Consider the following 22,412-nt stretch of genomic DNA (forward strand, 5'->3'; position numbering starts at 1 on the left):
ACATAAAGGGATGCTGTACTTTGTCGAATGCTTTTTCTGCGTCTATCGAGACTATCATATGGTTCTTATTTTTTAGTCTATTGATGTGGTGGATAACATTTATTGATTTCCGTATATTGAACCAGCCTTGCATCCCATGGATGAATCCTACTTGATCATGGTGTATAATTTTTTTGATATGTATTTGAATCCGGTTCGCCAGAATTTTATTGAGAATTTTTGCGTCAAGGTTCATTAGAGATATTGGTCTGTAGTTTTCTTTCTTTGAAGTGTCTTTGTCTGGTTTCGGAATCAGGGTGATGTTGGCCTCGTAGAATGAATTTGGAAGTTCTCCCTCTTTTTCTATTTCCTGAAATAGCTTGAAAAGTATTGGTGTTAGTTCCTCTTTAAAGGTTTTGTAAAACTCTGCTGTATACCCATCCGGTCCTGGGCTTTTCTTAGTTGGTAGTCTTTTGATGGTTTCTTCTATTTCTTCTATTGTTATTGGTCTGTTTAGGTTGTCTATATCCTCCTGGTTCAATCTGGGCAGATCGTAAGACTTAAGGAATTTATCTATGCCTTCACTATCTTCTATTTTATTGGAGTATAAGGCTTCAAAATAGTCTCTGATTATCTTCTGTATTTCTGAAGTGTCTGTTGTGATATTGCCTTTTTCATCCCGTATGCTAGTAATCTGGGTTCTCTCTCTTCTTCTCTTTGTTAGCATGGCTAAGGGTCTGTCAATTTTATTTATTTTTTCAAAGAACCAGCTTTTAGTTTTGTCAATTTTTTCAATTGTTTCTTTTGTTTCAATTTCATTAATTTCAGCTCTGATTTTGATTATTTCTTGCCTTCTACTTCTTTTGCTGTTGTTTTGCTCCTCTTTTTCTAGGATTTTGAGATGAAGTATGAGATCATTTATTTGTTGGTTTTTTCTTTTTTTGAGGAATGAACTCCAAGCAATGAATTTTCCTCTTAGGACTGCTTTCAATGTGTCCCATAGATTCCGATATGTTGTGTCCGTGTTTTCATTTAACTCTAGGAATTTTTTAATTTCCTCCTTGATGTCTTCAATAACCCATATGTCACTCAGCAACCTGTTGTTCATTCTCCAAGTGATGCTTGATTTTTCCTTTCTTCTTTTATCATTGATTTTCAGTTTCATTCCATTATGATCAGATAAGATGCATGGTATTATCTCTACCCCTTTATATTGTCTAAGAGTTGCCCTGTGACATAATATATGGTCTATTTTTGAGAAGGTTCCATGTGCTGCTGAAAAAAAAGTGTAACTACTTGATGTTGGGTGGTAAAGTCTATATATGTCAATTAAGTCTAGGTTATTAATTGTGTTGTTGAGTTCTATAGTTTCCTTGTTTAACTTTTGTTTGGAAGATCTGTCCAGTGGTGAGAGAGGTGTGTTGAAGTCTCCCATGATGATTGTATGGTGGTCTATCAGACTCTTGCACTTGAGAAGAGTTTGCTTGATGAACACAGCTGCACCATTATTTGGGGCATATATATTTATGATTGTTATGTCTTGTTGATTTATGGTTCCCTTGAGCAGTATGAAGTGTCCTTCTTTATCCCTTTTGATTAGCTTTGGCTTGAAATCTATTTTATTAGATATGAGTATGGACACGCCTGCTTGTTTCCGCTGTCCATATGAGTGGTATGATTTTTCCCAACCTTTCACCTTCAGTCTATGGATATCTTTTTCTATCAGATGCGTCTCCTGTAGACAGCATATTGTTGGGTCTTGTTTTGTGATCCATTCTACTAGCCTGTGTCTCTTAATTGGTGAGTTTAAGCCATTGACATTTAGGGTTATTATTGAGATATGGTTTGTACTTCTATCCATATTTGTTTATTGATGTTACTAAACCTGATTTGTTATCCTCTTTGACTACTTTCCCCCCTTTACTGTCCTACCTCCCAATGTTGATTTTCAATGTTATTTTCCATTTCCTCTTCCTGCAGTGTTTTGCCAAGGATTTTTTGAAGAGATGGTTTTCTAGCTGCGAATTCTTTTAACTTTTGTTTATCATGGAAGGTTTTAATTTCATCTTCTAACCTGAAGCTTAATTTTGCCGGATACACGATTCTTGGTTGGAACCCATTTTCTTTCAGTGTTTGAAATATGTTATTCCAGGATCTTCTAGCTTTCAGAGTCTGTGTTGAGAGATCAGCTGTTATCCTGATTGGTTTACCCCTAAATGTAATCTGCTTCCTTTCCCTTGTAGCTTTTAAAATTCTTTCCTTATTCTGTATGTTGGACATCTTCACTATAATGTGTCTAGGTGTGGATCTCTTATGGTTTTGAACATTCGGCGTCCTGTAGGCTTCTAGGATTTGGGATTCTGTCTCATTCTTCAAGTCTGGGAAGTTTTCTCGTATTATTTCATTGAATAGGCTGTGTATTCCTCTGGTTTGGAGTTCTGTGCCTTCCTGTATCCCAATGACTCTTAAATTTGGTCTTTTGATATTGTCCCATATTTCTTGGATGTTCTGTTCATGGTTTCTTAGCAGACTTGCTGAGCTGTCTATGTTCTTTTCCAGTTGAAATACTTTGTCTTCATTGTCTGATGTTCTCTCTTCTAAGTGATCTACTCTGCTGGTAGTATTCTCAATTGAGTTTTTAAGTTGGTTTATTTTTTCCTGCAATTCTAGTATTTCTATTTGTTTGTTTTTTATTTCCTCTATCTCCCTGTGAAATTGATCTTTTACTTCCTGGATTTGTTTGTCAATGTGATCTTTCATTATCTGATTTTGCTGTCTCATGTCTTCCTTGAGACTCCAGATCATCTGAAGCATGTATATCCTGATCTCTCTATCTGACATTCCATCTGTTGCACCTATTACCTCTTCTAAAGTTGAGTTGACCTGCATTGCCTGTGGTCCTTTCTTTCCTTGTCTTTTCATACTGCTGGCGTTTCTTTCTGCTTGGTGAAACTGTTGTGTTTTGAAATTTTCCCTCTATTTATTTATATTGCTCTTGTATAGTTGAATAATCACCCTTGCAGGGCATGTAGTGGCTGTGATCCTCCTCCAATTGGTGTGATCCGTCTACCACGCTGGGAGGCCCTAGGTCTGCTCTGCTGGTCGGTCAAAGGTCCGCCTACCCAGCAGGCACGAGGGGCACCTCTATCACTCCGCAGGTTGCTGGGCCTAACCTCCCGATGGGTCAAAGGTTCCCCTAGCTTGCAGGGGGCTGCTCCCGGAGCGAGAGCTAGGCCTCCCGGGGGAGCCCGGATGGTGGAGGCCGACTGCCGGTTCAGGCGGGGTGGGCCAAGCCGCACTGGGTGCCGGCGGCTTGCAAACGCGGCTGGTATCAGCAGGACTTAACTCCTGCACCCGCTGCGGGGGCACCTTTATCACCGAGTAGCTGCGGTCGCGTGGTTGGGACCCGGGCGGGTGGGGCCGCTTCTCCCAGGGCGAGAGCTGGGCCTCCCGGGGGAGCCCGGATGGCGGAGGACTGCCGGTTCAGGAGGGGCGGGCCAAGCCGCTCAGGGATCCCGCTGGTTGCAAAGGCGGTTGGCGTCCGCAGGACTTAACTTCTGCACCCGCCAACGGTTCGGGCGGGGCGGGCCAAGCCGCTCAGGGTTCCCGCGAGTTGCAAAGGTGGCTGGCGTCTGCAGGACTTAACTTCTGCACCTGCCACGTGGGCACCTTTATTGTCGAGTAGCTGTGGCTGCCTGGTTAGGAACCGGGCGGGTGGGGCCGCTTTTCCCTGGGCGAGAGCTAGGCCTCCCGGGGGAGCCCGTATGGTGGAGGACTGCCGGTTCGGGCGGGGCGGGCCAAGCCGCTCAGGGATCCCGCGGGTTGCAAAGGCGGTTGGCGTCTGCAGGACTTAACTTCTGCACCCGCCGCCGGTTCGGGCGGGGCTGGCCAAGCCGCTCAGGGATCCCGCGGGTTGCAAAGGCGGTTGGCGTCTGCAGGACTTAACTTCTGCACCCGCCACGTGGGCACCTTTATCACCGAGTAGCTGCGGTCGCGTGGTTGGGACCCGGGCGGGTGGGGCCGCTTCTCCCAGGGCGAGAGCTGGGCCTCCCGGGGGAGCCCGGATGGCGGAGGACTGCCGGTTCAGGAGGGGCGGGCCAAGCCGCTCAGGGATCCCGCTGGTTGCAAAGGCGGTTGGCGTCCGCAGGACTTAACTTCTGCACCCGCCAACGGTTCGGGCGGGGCGGGCCAAGCCGCTCAGGGTTCCCGCGAGTTGCAAAGGTGGCTGGCGTCTGCAGGACTTAACTTCTGCACCTGCCACGTGGGCACCTTTATTGTCGAGTAGCTGTGGCTGCCTGGTTAGGAACCGGGCGGGTGGGGCCGCTTTTCCCAGGGCGAGAGCTAGGCCTCCCGGGGGAGCCCGTATGGCGGAGGACTGCCGGTTCCGGCGGGGCGGGCCAAGCCGCTCAGGGATCCCGCGGGTTGCAAAGGTGGCTGGCGTCTGCAGGACTTAACTTCTGCACCCACCATGAGGGCACCTTTATCTCCAAGTAGCTGAGGCCACCTGGTTAGAAACCGGGCGGGTGGGGCCGCTTCTCCCAGGGCGAGAGCTAGGCCTCCCGGGGGAGCCCGTATGGCGGAGGACTGCCGGTTCGGGCCGGGCGGGCCAAGCCACTCAGGGTTCCCGCGGGTTGCAAAGGTGGCTGGCGTCTGCAGGACTTAACTTCTGCACCCGCCACGTGAGCACCTTTATTGCCGAGTAGCTGTGGCTACCTGGTTAGGAACCGGGTGGGTGGGGCCGCTTTTCCCAGGGCGAGAGCTAGGCCTCCCGGGGGAGCCCGTATGGTGGAGGACTGCCGGTTCGGGCGGGGTGGGCCAAGCCGCCCAGGGATCCCGCGGGTTGCAAAGGTGGTTGGCGTCTGCAGGACTTAACTTCTGCACCCGCCGGTTCGGGCGGGGCGGGCTAAGCCGCTCAGGGTTCCCGCGGGTTGCAAAGGCGGCTGGCGTCTGCAGGACTTAACTTCTGCACCCGCCACGTGGGCACCTTTATCGCTGAGTAGCTGTGGCCGCCTGGTTAGGAAGCGGGCGGGTGGGGCCGCTTCTCCCAGGGCGAGAGCTAGGCCTCCAGGGGGAGCCGCCTGCCGGAGCGGCTGATGGTTGGGGGACTAGACCTCTGTGCCCGCGTGGCCTTCCAAGATCCACTTCTCTGGGGCAACCTGTCACTTCGAGTAAACCTACCAGTTCACGGCAGCTCTCCTCTTAAGGAAGTTATGCTAGAAGTTCCTCCGTAGCTAGGCTGCAGCTGTTTCGATGAGTCTTTCATATCCCGTTAAAGTGGAGACGTTGGAGTCGCTGCTTCCTCGCCGGCCGCCATGTTGATAATATATTTTTAATAAAATTCTTAAAACTCAAAAGTTTTCCAATTTTTTTCCATTTTTAAGTGGAAAATATCTCCATTGTCTTGCTGACTGACATTGATTTCCCTAGGTGCAGAATCTGTGAAAGGCCTCATCTCTGCAGTCACAGAAATCTGATTTTAATAGTGCATCTCTAGGTGAACACATTATTAAGGATTGGTTCATGGTAACTAAAGTCACCAGAACCTTATTCCTTTCACCAAGTTCTTGGGAGGTTGACTTCTTCATGAGATGGTTGCTCAGAGAGTCTGTAATAGAGCCAGGAGAGGCAATCTTGAATGGTATTTTTGAACATCACAATTTACTTCTCTCCTTTGGAAGGTGCTGGAAAAATACAGCTGGAAATTCTTGTTCTTTGGGTGTCCCCTTTCTAGGATATAAATAGATCATACTCCCATCTATATTACTTTTTAAAAGACTGTTATCATCTTAACTATTAGATCTGGATGCTGCTTCCAAATCTCCACAGCAACATGCATTGTTCTTCTCTAAGCTCCAACTGCTCCTTATTTATGTATCTGTACCCCCCAGGATGAAATAAGTACTAATTATGCTGCAGCATAGCTGTTATCTCTGCTTGCCTAGAACAAAAGCTCCTTGAGGGCAGGGAACATTTTAACTTGTACCCATACCCAGCTACTGCCTGTTTTAAGATAGGTACTCAAATAGATTTTGCTAAATGTCATGTATGTAGTCACATTACTTGCACTGAGAGAAGGTAAGTTTTTACAAGTTTTAATGAGAACTTTCACTCATTGTGTACTTTTTAAACTGGATAAAATATGTTTCCTAAGGTTAAATATTTTTGACTGCTTCCCAAGCTGGACTTTGCTTGATCCTTGGTCATCTTCCCTGGAGCCATGGGCTAAAATATCACAAATTATACTTGGTTGTTTTGGCTCCTTAGCACCTGTCTCCCATCTTACTATGTAGCTATGTTCTTAAGTTAAAGATACACCTGCAAATGACAGAGGCATGTCCATGAGCAGGCAAAATATGCCACCAAATGGGTCTCTGTCCTTCAATAAAATTGACTCTTTCTTCTGCTTTTTCATCTCTTTTTCAGCCCTATCCTGAAAATCTACTTGATTTCATACAAATTAATGAAAACTGAAATGTTTGAATAGGAGGTTAATAACTAGCTACACTGAGTGAATGTAATAGAAGTATTAACCACTTCTGAAAATGACAGGTAGTTACTGGCAAACAGAAAAGACTGTCTTTGAATTGTAATTAGGAAGGGGAAGGAGTCAGTTTTAATAAAATTTGGGGGTGTTAAAAATCTCTAGTAAAGAATTCAGCTGTCATTCTTATCATGGAAATTAATTCTACAGTCAAAGCTAGCTGAGCCCTCAGTACCAGGTAAGAAGTGCCACTAAAGTAATTTTATTTTTGTTTAAAAAGTTATATTAGTATTTAAGTTATGTCAAATATTATAGATATATAAAAGGTGCATTTACAATTAAATGTAATGTTAATATAATTTATTATCAGCATAATATGTAAAACAGAAAAATTTTAAAAATCAAAAGGGCAGATTAGTTTCTGTGCTTCTCCTACATAATTAAATGAATCACACTAAAACTACAAGGAAGTACTTTCTGGTCTCACTGGTTCCTATTCCTATTTCTAAGTTTAAAGATTTATATATTTTCTTTGTTGTTGTTTTGTTTTTTTGGGCTGGGACTTCCATATGTTGCCCAGGCTGATACTGAACTCCTAGGCTCAAGGGATCTTTTACCTTAGCCTCCTGAGTAGGTGGGACTGCAGATGTTTACAATCATTCCCAGCTTAGTCTTCTTTTTTCTTTAATAAAAATTGGGTACCTATTCATCAGTTGAGTTTGGTTTTAAGCCATAAATCATTGAAACACAATATTTATTGAACATTTTTTTAAAGCCAAGAAAGGAATAAGTATTGCACAAGTTACCCAACTATCTGAAATCATACTGTATGTTACACACATTTACAAAAACTAGTTCATTTACTCACCAATTTAAAATCTGACCAGAGGATTATAATGATTTGATGTGAAATTCTGAGACAGGAGGATCACAAGTTCAAAGCCAGCCTCAGCAACAGGGAGGCACTAAGCAACTCAGTGAGACCCTGTCTCTTAAGTCTCTTAAGTAAAATACAAAATAGGGCTGGGGATGTGGCTCAGTGGTTGAGTGCTCCTGAGTTCAATCACCAGTACTCAAAATAAATAAATAAATACATACATAGGGCAGATCAGTTAGTATTTAAGTTATGTCAAATATTATATATATGAAAGAAAACCATAGGTACATATTCATCTTTTCTAAGAAAGGTGTTAACATGTAATGATAATATTTTGTATGTATTAAAGAGCTAGATTAGGGAATAGCTATTTCAGTGAAGAATAAGGGTAGAAAATGAATATGAAATAATCTGAGGGTTCCATTTGATTATTTCTTTTTAAATATTTTTTCTTGCTAAAGACAGTTTAGAAACACTAGACATTTTCATAGCCTTGTCCTCTAGATCTAATTAGATTTCAGTCAGGAGCATCCAAATTTAAAGATCTGCCTCTGCCAAGCTGGGTCCCCCCCATCCCCACTCCAATCTTCAACTTAAAACCTGGAAAAGAGGTTCAAAATAATGGTTTCCAGAAGCAATCACTGCACTGGCTCCTTTGTTTTGGGGGAAAAGCAAGGGGTATGAGGTTTCAGTCATTTTTTGTCCCAAGAAAACAGATCAAAAGGAATGTACAGAGGGTTCAAATCTAGACAGCCCAGCAAATCTAGTCCTGTCCCAAGTGACCGGGGCTGTTGGCAATACTTGCTGCCTAGTCCGAGACGGAGTTAACTCCTGAGGCCTTCAGCTTCACCCGAAATAACAAGGATTTCTGGGGGTGGGAAAGAGGAGAAGCGGTGGGTGTATGTGTGTTGTGGGAAGGCTCCTGGGAAGTCTTCCACAGCGCCAGCAAGGCAGAGGACATACATACACTCTTTCCTTCACCACATAGAGCCACCATGTGAAGTAGCACCTTTGGTCCCGGTTGGCATCTGCGGCCTCTGTTATAGCATTCACAACGTTACCTGAGTTCTTGTGTTGCTTTTATATTCAAAGGCACAGGGATTGCAAAGAGCAATTAAAGTCTGCGATAAACGTGTAGAAATGTTTCATATTGAACAAGATCAGTTTCTTAAGACTCTCCTGCAATCCAGCACCAATTACCCCAGATGCTTCCCAATGTCCTCTTAACAGCCAAGTCAACCAGATGGCTTTCAATTCACACAATTGTTAGAATACTTTTATTTTTTAAGCAAAACAATTTACCCCCCCCCACACACACACACCCGTTTGCTAGTGAAAACATAAATAAAGTGCACTTAGGAAAAAATGGTTATAACTAATCGTGGTCTTTGAATGCCCTTTGAGTCTGCGTTGGGGATTTAGGGATGATTTTTTTTTAAAAAAGCAAAACCATAAACAGACAATATGGGTAATATGAGTATATATAGGTTTGAATATACACCCACACATTTTTCCCCCAAATTTAGTTTTAGATTCTTTCACCTGGTTTGCCGGTTGGCAGTCACCTCTGTAGGTGCCAGGGGCTCCCAGGATTCGAGGAGCGGCCCGTATTGAATGCCCCATTCCCGCCTCCCTGGGGGAGACTCCTCCAGAGCCTTTCCCTCCCCGCGTGGCCAGGCCGCCCGCGCAGGGATCCCAGTTCGGTGCCTCTCCACGGCTCCCAGGCCCCATCGCAGCCGCCAGCGTTCCTTCCTCTTCCTGGGCCACAATCTTGGCGTTCCGGGATTGGCTTTACCCCGTACCAGCAGGAACACGTCCGGGAAGATCTCTTGAGGGGACCTCGAGCACCACATGCGACCCTCAAAGCCCAAATCTCCTTTCCCGCCTCACTGGGCCACGGCGCCAGGAGCCAGGCAGGCGAAGCGCAGCCTCTGGTGCTCTAAGGCCCCAAATGACCGATGGCTCGCCGGCAGCGAGGACTAGGAGGCCCCCCGGGTCAAACCTGGGGCCACTCCGCCGCTCCTCGGCTGCTGTCTGGGAGGAAGTGTAGGTGTGTGAGCCGGGGAAAGGGAGCGAGCCGCGCCCTCGGGCCGGCGTGGGCAGGGCGCCGCGGCCTGCGCAGCCCCGAGGGCCCCGCGTCGCTCTCCCGAGCCAAGGTTCTCAGGAGCGGGCCGCGCAAAAGACGTTAGCGGGAGGAGTTAGCGGCTGTTGGGGGAACGGGTTGAGGGAAACAGTCCCTTCCAAAGCACGGCAATCGCGGGGTGGGGCGCCGTGCTGCCTCCCAGGCCGGGGGCGCTGGCCAGAAGGGGCGCGCGTGGCGACGGTGACCGCCTGCTGCGGCACGCCCGGGCAGGGCTGCGCAGGAAGAGCCAGGGGGCGGTCGCCCGTTGGCCCCGCTGGGGCTGAACGCCCAGGGGTCGCGGCGCGTCGGCCTGCAGCGCGTCAGGTGAGGAGGTCGCCATGGCGATGTGGCCCCAGGCGCGCAGGCCCGCTGCGGTTGGCATGGAAGCAGCCCCTGCGAGGCCCGGGGACGCCGCTGATTGGCCGATTCAACAGACGCGGGTGGGTTGAAAGTAATCTGCGCTGTGCGCCCCGCCGCCGCCGCAGGGAGCCCGGCGCCCCCGCTGGAATCTATTAACACCTCGGACCCTCCCGCCCGCCCGCCCCGCCCCCCTCAGGCGGCACCTCAGCCCCATCACGGTGTGCACTTGCTGCTTGTTGGAGATAAAGATAAAGATAAAGATAAAGCTCCGGGAGGAGCGGAGGTCCCGCTCTGGCTCCCAAGCAGGTTTTGACGTCTTCTGCTGGTAGGAGGAAGGCCGCGGGGCAGCACCTTGCTTGTCACTTGGGAAGGGTACATAACTTTCCGGCAGTCGGGTATTCCTGGATCTTTTGTTTGGGGTCAGGGGAGATGAGCTTCGCGGCAGAGGAAGACTGAGGCTCTTGGGTGTAAACTCCCAATTTACATGGGGCTTAGTATCCTGACGTGGAGGTTTGGCAGGATGTCTCGTTCCTACCAGCCCTCGGGTAGGTCTTGGATGAAATCCCGCAGAGATTCAAATCACTGTTTTGGTTCAGGGCAGCTTTGATCCCTAGTGCTGTCGCTCCTGGACCTTTCAAACCGTAATAATTTGTTGGGAAGATCAGCAATTAATGGGGATTCCAAGACTTGGTGCTCTGCCTCCTAGAGATTCACTGAATCCTTGGAGCCCTAGCTAGGGAGGGTTGACTAACAGGCTTCTCTGTTTCTCCTGGTGACAGCAGTTTGTGGCGTCCAAGGCAATGCGTCGCAGCAGCTCCAAGAGTGGAGTCGTCCTGGCTGCAGTGGCTAGAGGTCCTGAAGCTTCTCAGATGCTCACCAGAGCCCAGCTTGGCCAAGATCCCCCACAAAGGACAGTGCTAGGGGTGCTAACCGAGAATGGGCAGTACAGGAAGACCTGTGGCCAGGTAATGACCAGAAGCACTGGGAAAGATGCTGTGGAGAATGACTCTTCTATGATGGTAGTAGGTGCTTTTCTCTTGCAGTTGTACCTACTACTGTCCTAGAATATTAACAGCCTTGGATCTGGACTACAAGGAAGTTGATTTCTTAAGACCATCTTAACCAGTTCTGTTTTCAGCCAGAAACAGTGATTATTACTTTTGTTATTTTTCCAACATTAAGGAAATAAGTTTGGGAACTGTTTGTATTAAATATATGTAAAGTGATTCAGGAGATAGGCTGAAACGAAATGTGATTTGGAGCTGGAATTCCTTGGTCAGAGTTGTGTTCAAGGTAGTGCCTAAAGCAATACTGGGCAACCTTTGCTGTGTTCATTTGGGATAATGTGAGAATTGGGATTGGATCAAGCTACTTCAGATTATACTAGGTTACTTCAAAAAGGTTGCTTTGAGAGCAGATATCTTCCTGCTGACAAAGAGCAGTTGGGCAAAAAGATAATGGACCCTCAGATATTATTTGTATGTGCTAAACTTATCACAGTTACCTTCCTTTGAAGATTAAAAATAAATCCAGACACTTAAATGAGAAGGCAGGGTTTGGATCCTTAGGAATGAATTATTTAGATAGAAAAAAAATCTTCCCTCTCTGCTATTAGATTAGTCTTCATAAAAATGCCTTAAACCTGTATTGTACATCTAAGTGCTTGATGGTCACAATAGTCCAGTGAAGTAAGGTATTCTTTCTGTTTTATAGATGAAAAAGTGTGAGGTTTAATATCCCCAAAAATGTTGTGGTGGAGGCTAGATTAAAAGCTTTCTATCTGTTGCATCTTTAAATTACCTATCTTTTGATGGTTTGATTAGTGTGGAAAAAATATTCAAAGTAATCTGTTCAAATCTTTGGAGAAAATTGAGTGAAAGTGGTTTTAATAAACTTAATTTTCTTAGCAATATTTATTTTTTACAGTCTTAAGACCTGGTGCTTGTGAATTGGCAGTTGTGCCTATGCTAAGTGGTCTCATTTTAAATTCAAAATCAGTAATCTCTCACATTACCTGGTCCCACCTCTACATTTCCTTGCTCCATCCTCTACAACCTTCTTAGAAACCTATTCCCTATCCCCTTTCTCTCTTTAATCCTCCATAACCCCTATTCATCTTTACTCTCAGGTGATGACTTTATATCCTATTTTCCTGAAAATGTAGAAACAACCATTGTTTCCATGTGCCAGATACCTTGCCATTGCTATCCTGTTCTGTAAGTAAAATGTCCCTTTTAGATAAGGTGACCTTTCCCTCAAAATGTGTTCTTTTGCTTCTTCAAGGATCTCACTCCAGTAACTTTTATTCTTTTATCAGTTTTCTCTTTTTTACTGAGTCAAACCCATAAGCATATAAATAAATTATATTTTTTCATCAAAATCTTTCAACTACACATCTCTTTGCAGCTACCGTCCTGTTTATTGCAAGATTTATTGAGAATTTGTCTATCCTAATAGCACATAAGTTCTATCAGAGAGGATGTCATGTTCTCTGCTGTATTCCTAGTACTTGGAACAGTACATATACCCGAATATCATATAGGTTTTTATTGAATGAATTCTGTCTATAGTTCTTTTGACTCAATTCTTAATTCTTTCCTTACTTGACTGATCAGTAGCATTTTACATGGTTGACCAGTCTTAATAATTTATTAATAATTTCTTCTTACTCGAGAGCACTACCCTCTCCAAGGGATCTACCTTGCTCATTTGCCACTCCCTCAGTATCCTGATTCTTTATTTCTTTAATCTCTAAAAGTCACAGTGCCCCAGGGCTTAGCTTTGGTCACAGTCTGGCCTCACTCCCTCAGTAATCTCTTCAGGTGTTAAATTAAATACCATTAAAAACCATCTGTCTGTTGATGATTCATATTTTTATCTCTGGCCTACCCCCCTGAGCTATATTGTAGGATCATATACCCAGCATTCCACTTAATATCTTCACTTGAATCATGTGATAAGCATCTCATACTTGGGCAAAACCAAACACCAACCCTTTTCCCTACCTCCGACTTGCTCTTCCCAAAGTCTTGCTCATCTCAGGAAAAGAAATAGCCATTCTTCCTTTGACCAACCCTAAAACATTTTTTCATCCTTGACCCTTCTTTTTCTCCTACCTTCCATTTAATCTACTTTGAAAGTATTGTTGGTTCTACTTTTAAAAAAATGTCTAGAGCCTCTTTCCCTCTCATCCTTTTCTATCCTGCTTTAAACCTCTGTTGTGTCTCATCTGATTTGTCAGTTTTATAACTGGTTCTGTTATTGTGGTCTTGCTTCCTGCACCTAAAATGATCCTTTTATAAAGATAAGTCAGGCCAGGCATGGTGGCGCACACCTGAAATCTCAGAGGCTTGGGAGGCTGAGGCAGGAGGATTGTGAGTTCAAAACCAGTCTCAGCAACTTAGGCACCAAGCAACTCAGCAAGACCCTATCTCTAAATAAAATGTGAAAAAAGGGATGGGGATGTGGCTCAGCGGTTAAGTGCTCCTGGGTTCAATCCCTGGTAACCACCCCTCCCCCCCACCAAAAACAAACAAACATAAGTTAGATCACAGTCTTCCTCTGCCCAAAATCTTTCTGTGGCTCCCCTCTGCATGAATGCCAATCATTCTTAAATGGCCTATGGTAAGGCCTCCTTGAGCTGACCTCTATTTTCTTCCTGACCTCATGTCCTACACTCTTCTCCTTCTTACTCTGCTCTGTCTATTCCTACTTTATCTTTTGTTGTTTGTCTCCCCACCTCCGCCTCTGGGCTGAACATTTTGTTCACTCTTGAATTTTGGGCACCTAGAGCAGTGTCTGGAGCATAGTAGATTCTTAGTAAATATTTGTTTAATGAATATATACCCCAACCTAAATATCTCTATTTATGTAGGAAAGTTAAACTTGATAGTGACTTGGAGTCATAGTTATCTGATTATCGTAACTTCTGATTGTGGTCCTTTATAGTCCCTGTGATTTTTATTCCAAAACTACCATAAAGATAAGATTATTTTCTTATTAGTCATAAGCCATATATATATATATAAGTAGAAAGAAAAGTTATATAACCACATACTAACTTGGAATTAGCCTTTAATAGCATAGATTAAGTATAAGCAAAATGTTAATATAGTAGATAGAGCTAACATTTGCATAAATATAACTCAGGCTCACTTGCCCTAACTCATATGATTTCACACCATCTAACATGACTTCCTTTAAGATGCAACAGCATTTGATGTGCTATGCTTGTTCACTGTGGTGGTACCACAGTTGTTTGCACTGTTAATGTTACAAGAATAAAGAAAAGGGAGAAGTTATTTGAAAAATTTCACCAAGCATGATTGTATTATATATACAAAAAGGTTTTATAGCTTATGAGAGAAGTTAGTAGTATGAGTTTCCAAAATCATCATGTTTCTAAATAACTTAAGAATGAAACTGGGGGGCTGGGGATGTGGCTCAAGAGGTAGCGCGCTCGCCTGGCATGCGTGCGGCCCGGGTTCAATCCTCAGCACCACGTACAAAGATGTTGTGTCTGCCGAAAACTAAAAAATAAATATTAAAAACTTCTCTCTCTCTAAAAAAAAAAAAAAAGATTGAAACTGGGAACTTCATAGGTGGCTGCAACTAAATATTAAATATTTCGGGAGGGGGCTCTAGGAACTCTGTGACCATATGTTATGAACGATGCTGAGTATTTTAATGTCTTGTGATGCTGTAAACATAAAGCCAACTTGCAGTTTTCCTCCTGCAGGTTGTACCTATTTCATTTTGGAGAAGAGATATAGATTTTATTCTTTCTATAATCTTGAGTTCCCTTTGATACATATGTAAAGAAAATAGCAAATTTTAGATAGCTCTTTCTGTATATCAGATATAGACTAATATAACTTTTTGAACTTTATTTTCTGTAATTAAATTAATAACATTTCAATTTAGGATTCAATCTTACCTATTCAAGCTGCTAGGTTCACATTTCCTAGTTGATCTTTGTGGGATAGTCTCTAACAAGAAATTAACTCTTTAGGAGATCACAGCAATCAGGTGTTTTTCTGGATCAGAAAATGTCTTCCCTCCAGCTGGAAAGAAAATGCTCTCTGATTGTGGGGTCCTGGAGCCAGCCAAGCATGGATTTGATATCTACATGGACGAGCCTGAGCAGGGGGACAGAGACAGCTGCTCAGGAAGAGAGGGGATGGCATTTGAGGATGTGTATGAAGTAGACACCAGCACACTCAAGTCAGACCTTCACTTCCTGCTGGATTTTAATACAGGTAATCTGACTCATCTATAGCTAATGGTGCTCTGTATTCTCAACTGTCTGCAGTGTTCCAGTAGCAAGTATCTAGCAAGAGAAAAACATGACATAATGGCTAGTTTTCACAACTGCCTGTGGAGGGTGAGTAGAGGTAAGGAGTTTTTCAATTAAATGACTTATCTGACAATGTTGAACCTCTGCAGTTTCCCCTATGCTGGTAGATTCATCTCTCCATTTCCAGTCTGAAGAAGCGTCAGATTTGGGCACAGATGTGATAAATGTGACTGAATATGCTGAAGAAATTCATCAGTACCTTAGAGAAGCTGAAGTGAGTTTTCCCAACCTCTCCAGGATCCCAAACTCCTAATATTAAGCTACAAGTTCTTGACCATACCACTAGTGAATGGCACTATCGTGGTATCCAAATGTAAGAAATCTATGAAAAATAATGCAGGTCAAATATCTCTAGTCTGACATTTCAAAATTTAAAACTTTTTGAATGTTAATATGATGCCAGATGTGGAAAACTCCACACCATGAATCTTTGTTTTATGCACAAAATTATTAAAAGTATTATATAAAATTATCCTTGTCTGTGTGTATAAGTCATGAATTTTATGTTTAGGCTTGGGTCCCACCCCCAAGATGGCTAATAGTGTATATGTAAATATTAGAAAAAATCCCAAATCCAAGACATCATGTCCCAAGCATTATGGAAAAGGAATACTCAACCTGTAATAGTGATGGTAAGTAGCAATTGTAGGCACAATTTCTATACAAAGGATTTATGTATTAAGTATTTCACTCTTAGGAATAACCAATATTGCTATTTCCTCCTCAAGTTGTTAACTCATTACATTGTAGAACCATAATTTCATAGTTTCTTCTTTATCATGATGAAAACATTTGTCTCTAAATTAGCATCCTCCTAACCTTTGCTCATGAGATTTTAAAATAAAATAGCAACTATACTGGAGAGTGATCTTTCTGATATTACAACTTTCTACATATCCAAATTATTTTCCCAAACAGATAAGATACAGACCCAAAGCACACTACATGAGGAAACAGCCAGACATCACAGAAAGCATGCGTACGATTCTGGTGGATTGGCTGGTGGAGGTTGGCGAAGAATATAAGCTTCGATCAGAAACTCTGTACCTGGCTGTCAACTTCCTGGACAGGTTTCTTTCCTGCATGTCTGTTCTAAGAGGGAAATTGCAGCTTGTAGGGACAGCAGCTATTTTTCTGGCTTCGTAAGTAATTCTTTGAGCTTGAATAATGTAAAATTACCTCCTGTCAAAACACTTGACTTTTTTTTCACATTTATTAAAGAAATGCAATGCTTGATGATTAGAACTATTTGTGTCTCTTTTGATAAAAGATCATTATCTTTTCAGGATTTACCAAGAAACTGAATTTCACCCACATGTTCACTCTTCAATTCAGATGTTTAAGATTTATTACAACAAGTTCAATGTCGTGACTAAAGGAGCCATCAGCTCAAATGCAGGAATTTATTTTGCAGAACAGTCTTTTGGCTATATTCTAATACAAGTAAAAGTCCTATTTAAAGAGATTTTTATTTCATAAAAACTGTCTTCATGATATAGCAAATAACTCACAATAATAGTTTATTTATTTGGTTATAGTTTATAAATAATTTTAGTTGGTTCCTGTTCCTATCAGTGACTCATAGTAATACCTCATTGTGTGAGAAAAAAGAGTTGGGTTATATCTGAGCTGTCATGATGTAACCTGTTACTGCATGATGGTTTCTATTTTTCTGGTTTTAAATAGTCTAGTTATTAATATGTAAACACTTGCCAATTTTTCCTAAAGAAAGTAGAAACAAAAGCAGAAGGGAAGAAATGAAAATAGTGAAACATCATTCTCCTTCTCTTGACTATTCAGCATCAATTGCTAATTCAGCAAACAAAGTTAAACATGATGTTTTTAAAAATCAAAGGTCTATGAATTTTTTTCTCTCTTTTCCACAAAATAATTTGAAGTCTATAGAATTGATAGGAATTCACTTGTGCTGTCTGTCATTCAGAATTTTTCAGTGTATCTGAGACCAAAACCTAAACTCTCAGTTGGACATGGTGTCTCTTTCTACTCCTAGCAGTAAGTACAACATGTTCTCATAATACTCATGTTCATGATCTGGAAACAAGCTCTTAATATTTTCATAGCCCTGTGAAATTCAGTGATATTGAAGTGGATAAAGAGGGAATAAAGAACTCTGCAGGTCTCTGTTGAAAAACATGGCCTGTGGTAACACAGGAAGTAAAGTATGAGTGCCAAACTACTCCTAAAAATTCTCTACCTTTCCCAGGAAATATGAAGAGATATATCCACCTGAAGTAGATGAGTTTGTCTATATAACTGATGACACATACACAAAACGGCAACTATTAAGGATGGAACACCTGCTCCTGAAAGTCCTAGCTTTTGATCTGACAGTTCCAACCACCAACCAATTTCTCCTTCAGTACTTAAGGCGTCAAGGAGTGTGTGTCAGAACTGAGAACCTGGCCAAGGTATACCATGTGATTTCCAGGAACTTCTGGTACCAAAGAGGGTAAAAAGCAGCCTTTCCCAGTCATCCTTCAGTTCTACATTCCTTTGCAGTTTTTTTTCCCCTAGTCTTGGGCCCAGTACACCTTTTTAGCAATGAAAGACAGCTAATTTTAAGAACACAAAATCTGGTTACAGGACATTACTATTGACTACAGTTGGCAGGCACAGGTTGTCAAATCATTCAACCATCAAAGGAATTTAAACTTGGAAACTCTTCCCTTGGTGTGTATATAGAGTCACATGCAAGCAGCACTTCTTAGTTTGAGAACTAAGATGTAGTTTAATTTTGTTCTAATATCATCCTAACCTATTAACTAATGAAGTGTTGTTTGGTTATTTAATGTTATAGAAACTTAGTTGAAAGTACTAAAATATTAGTCTAATCAACTTGCTTTCTAGTCACTCCAGACTATGATATCTAGTACATTTATGCCATACAGGGAGTAATAAGGATGTCCATATACATTTCTTAAGTATATTTATTCTGACATGATATGTTCCCATCAGTACTGTTCTAGACTCAGAACCATATTCATTTGCCTAGCAAATTAATAGCTATAATATTGTCATATCTTTGCCTTTGACTGAAGGCTCTGTTCCCATTCCAGGTGCCAGAGCAATACAACTTTATCTGACCAGCATAAACCTGCACTACTAGTGTAAGACGAGAAAAGTAACCTATCATATGTACTTTGTGGATAGGCCAAATACTAGGGTATTGAAATTCTGTTAAAACATAAATATTATTCTGGTTAAGGACAGTCATACCAATTATTGACCCAGTGATTCATTTTAACTATGTCTGTACTCATCACTGGATACTGTCTGAACAAAGAGAAGACACAATTTATTACTATGACTTTTCTAGGTTTACTTATGACTTCAGTCAATTAGATCTTGTCAAATTTCTAACTCCAATGAGGTTTTTTTCTCTTGTGCTTAGTATGTAGCAGAACTGAGTCTACTTGAAGCTGATCCATTCTTGAAATATCTTCCTTCATTGATAGCTGCTGCAGCTTACTGCCTGGCAAACTATATTGTGAACAGGCACTTCTGGGTAAGTTTATTCTTCTTTCTAGATGAAATTCAAGACCTGTGTAAAATCTGTTCAGTAGTTTTTAAGGCTTACAGGCTTGCCTCTTAGAAGGGCAAGTTTGTTTAATAAGGAACTGGATGTCTTTACAGTAGACTGCAACTTGCTGCTGAATCTTGCAGGTCAGCCAGTCATCATGGCTTTGACTCAGTGGCTTTATTCTGTGTCCAGCAGAGGTTGCAAGAAGTTTAGACAATCATGTTGCAGGCCCATTCAACAGAAGCGAGCCTGAAAATCTGGGTGCCCATTGCTAATGACTTGAGATGCAGTCATTGGCTGCTTCAAGCAAAAGTTGTTGACTTTTATCATACGTGGAAAAAAAAAATCATCAGTCCAATGAGGATAGCTAGAAATTGCAGTAGGCTTTTGAGAAAACATGACATTGGTGTTGCCTCTTTCCTGAGGAGGTGGTATCATCAAAAACAGGTCCCTAGGTTTTGTTCTGAAAGCTCACTGTTATACTAAAAAAAAAAATGGGATATTTCCCTTTATTTTCTGGAATACTTAGTTTTTATGCTGCATTTAGACTAAGAAGCTTTCACTTTCTATACGAATAAGGTGGTCACAAAAGTAGGACTCTTTAAGGGACTGGTAAAAACCACGTTCATGAGGATACAGGGAAAGTGATCTGCCCTAAATTGAGAATTATGATATGAAATATGAGCAAACTTAGAAATTTAGAACTCTGCTGTATTTTAAGTATTTCATATCTAATGTCTCTGAAGAAGGTGGACTTGCTTTCTTTAAATGAATATGGACATTTACTTTTACTTTACAATTGGTTGTCTTCTGACTTCTACATCTTAAAAAGTTATGTGAAACAATTTTTTTTCTTTTGTCTTGATTAGCCAGAAACCCTTGCTGCATTTACAGGCTACTCATTAAGTGAAATTGTGCCTTGCCTGAGTGAGCTACACAAAGCATGCCTTGACATACCCCATCGACCTCAGCAAGCAATTAGGGAGAAGTATAAGGCTTCAAAGTAAGTTACTGACATTTTCTTATCTTGGCTCTGTTCAAAGCTTAATGGGTAATAGTTGTATCAGAATTAGAAGTGGAATAAATTATATATCTGGTGTTAGGTTGGTAAAGTAAGAATACATGTAAAATCAAGAAAATGAATTTGGAGAGACCTAGATTGATAATTATCAGATTGTAGTAATTATAGTCACTCAGCTTCCTTCCTATCTGCTGTGATGACTTAGAGAGTTTTCTGTAGTGCCAGGGTCCTGCACCAGCAGGGTCCAGGGGGTCCTAAAGGATGAGAGGCATCAGCACAAGGGATGAGACAAGGAGTCGTTCCATTGGAGCAATCTCCAGAGAGAGAGAGAGAGAGAGAGAGAGAGAGAGAGAGGGAGAGAGAGAGCTGTTACTGCTTTCTCTCTGGCTCCTTTTATTCTATTTTTTCTCATCATTATGGGTCCAGAATCATTAATAAAATGCGTCATCAATTTACCATTTCCAGATTTTCCCAGAATGTGACATTTCCTTATTTAACAGATGCCAAACTACGTAACCAGACTCTATGTCTCCTAACCTGTCATTAACCTTTAAGTATAAAGCACACCTGTACTTTAAGATCCCATCTAAAAGTCCCCTTATAACAATCTTATAATATATTCTAAAAGTATCTAAAAATGCCTACATTTATTCTCATAAAACTGATTAAGCTACTTTCTCAGAGAGTTTCTTTGTTTCTTAGTTAAAGTACAGCAGTTCTTAAATCTTTGTAATCTTTAACTAAAGGGCAGGCTCTGTATGTCAATCCCCCTGCAGCTAACATTAACTATGCTTATCAAAATCCCTATGTAAAGTTAAAAGAGGGTCTATTAGAAGGAAAATATATTTTAACTAACTTTTTCTCCCCTGGATGAATACCATATCCTACCCTTAATTAAATAGGCTACATATGGTGGGCTACGTGCAATGGACATGATAACTGTCTACGCAGGTTTGAAAGACTGAAGATATGAACTTGGATTCTTAGTTGATATAATCAATCGTGGTGCCTAGTGTTCCTGTAACATTTCCCAGAATGACTGTTGATATTTTTCTGTTTTGTCCTATATGTCCCGAGAGATAGTAAAGCAGCCTTTAAGTCATGAACCACCTGTTATATTCTTGGCCATCTAGAATTTAAAGTCTACTCATGCCTTTTGTTAGGCTGACTATAAAATAAAAAGTCCCAATTATATAAAAAAGGGTCTCATGATTTTGGTTTCCCACAAGTGTCCTCACTGTGACCTTGTCAAGACAGTGGGAGGTGGAATGCCTTCACCACTGTAGCCTAACTGAGATTATATAAAATGAATGTCTGTGTTTTGTGCTAACCTTGCTGTGGGTTTCATTTCAGGTACCTGCATGTGTCCCTCATGGAACCACCTGCAGTTCTTCCTCTGCAATAAGTGCTAGAACTGGAGCATTTCCAGAACCCAACCACCATATCAACAGGATTGCTCTTAGTTTCCATAAGTTTCTTCAAGTTTGGCCAACTAATGTCAATATAGATGACTTTTCAAATATGTAAATGTATTAGGTTCTATTAGACTTTAGTAGTTATAATTTAGTCTAGAATTTTTGAAGAATAAACTACTTGCTTTATGACCATGTGTTAGGCTTATTACTAGTTAGCATGGCTGACAGACTTGACTGGAATTTTAGTTGATAATATTACAAATGTCATCACTATTTCAAGCATTCTCCTAAATTGGTTTTATAAATGAGGCATGCTATTCAGATTCAGTGTTGAGGCATGCAGGGATTTTCATGCTTGGTAAATGGCTTGTTGTTTCCTATTTCTTTACTCTCCCCAAGGATCTCTGTAGATTGACAAAGAAGGGAAAGGCTAGCTCAGGCAAAATGGTGAAGAGACACCAGCAAGCACTTCTACTCCTGCTTCTTCCATAGTTTAAATCAGTGGGCTGAGGCCTAAATGTGTTCAAATATATTTGGTGGTGACTTACATTTCATTCTAATCCAGGAATGTTATGCTCATTTGTAAAAGGATGCCATCATGTCTGTATTCAGGTTGGATTTAGGAACTCATCATCATGTTTTTTTAGTTTTAGAAGATGTCTTCTGGGGTAGAAAGAGCAAACTTCATCATGAGACTTGAGACTAATGAATCCAACCCCTTTACATATGTCCTTTGAGAGATACCCACCCTAAGCTTTGCTGTTGCTTAAATTATTCATAATTTTGTATTTTACTTTCTTACACATTCATATTTGGCACTTTTCAACAGCACTGTGTAGGATACAAGATAGAAAAAATTGAAAGCAAAACATTTGTTTTGACTTTTATTTTAAAGATTGAAAGGAAAAATGAGAGTAGATTTGTTCTTAAATATGAATTATGATTATTGAGGATTAAATGTGAGCTTTGTGTTTGTGTTGTTGTTAAGCACAAAATTGGTGGTTCTGGGCCAGTAGGTCTTAATGGCTCATGAACCTTCTGTGCTGTGTGCTTGTCCTCTGGGGAGAGGCCTCTGTTTGTGGACCTGCCCCCAGGCTCAGTCTGAATGACTCTGGAGGCAAAAAGAAGGAAATATGTTTTCTGGATTCCCTTCACATAGGAAAAATTAGATTTGGGTATATTTTGGAAAAATGAGAGTAGATGAAATTCACTTCATGTTTTACACTTTTTTCAAGCTCTAATGGAATTATGAATATAAAA

General features: G+C 41.8%; 1 protein-coding gene across 2 annotated transcripts; it reads left to right on the forward strand.

Moving 5' to 3' along the window:
* The first annotated feature begins 10,601 nt into the window (after positions 1–10,601).
* On the forward strand, positions 10,602–21,142 carry Ccna1 (cyclin A1). 2 transcript variants are annotated; one of them, XM_026395134.2, is made up of 8 exons: positions 10,602–10,784; positions 14,831–15,077; positions 15,265–15,389; positions 16,094–16,317; positions 17,400–17,604; positions 18,588–18,701; positions 19,586–19,719; positions 21,091–21,142. In XM_026395134.2, the coding sequence occupies exons 1-8, from the start codon at positions 10,620–10,622 to the stop codon at positions 21,140–21,142; spliced, it is 1,266 nt and encodes a 421-aa protein (XP_026250919.1). In that variant the 5' UTR covers positions 10,602–10,619. The 2 variants fall into 2 exon arrangements, with proteins under 2 accessions (XP_026250919.1, XP_077648483.1); XM_077792357.1 differs by having other exon boundaries at positions 10,620–10,784; positions 16,094–16,245.
* The last annotated feature ends 1,270 nt before the right edge of the window (positions 21,143–22,412 follow it).

This window comes from Urocitellus parryii, chromosome 2, assembly GCF_045843805.1.
Source record: "Urocitellus parryii isolate mUroPar1 chromosome 2, mUroPar1.hap1, whole genome shotgun sequence".
Classification (NCBI taxonomy): domain Eukaryota; kingdom Metazoa; phylum Chordata; class Mammalia; order Rodentia; family Sciuridae; genus Urocitellus; species Urocitellus parryii.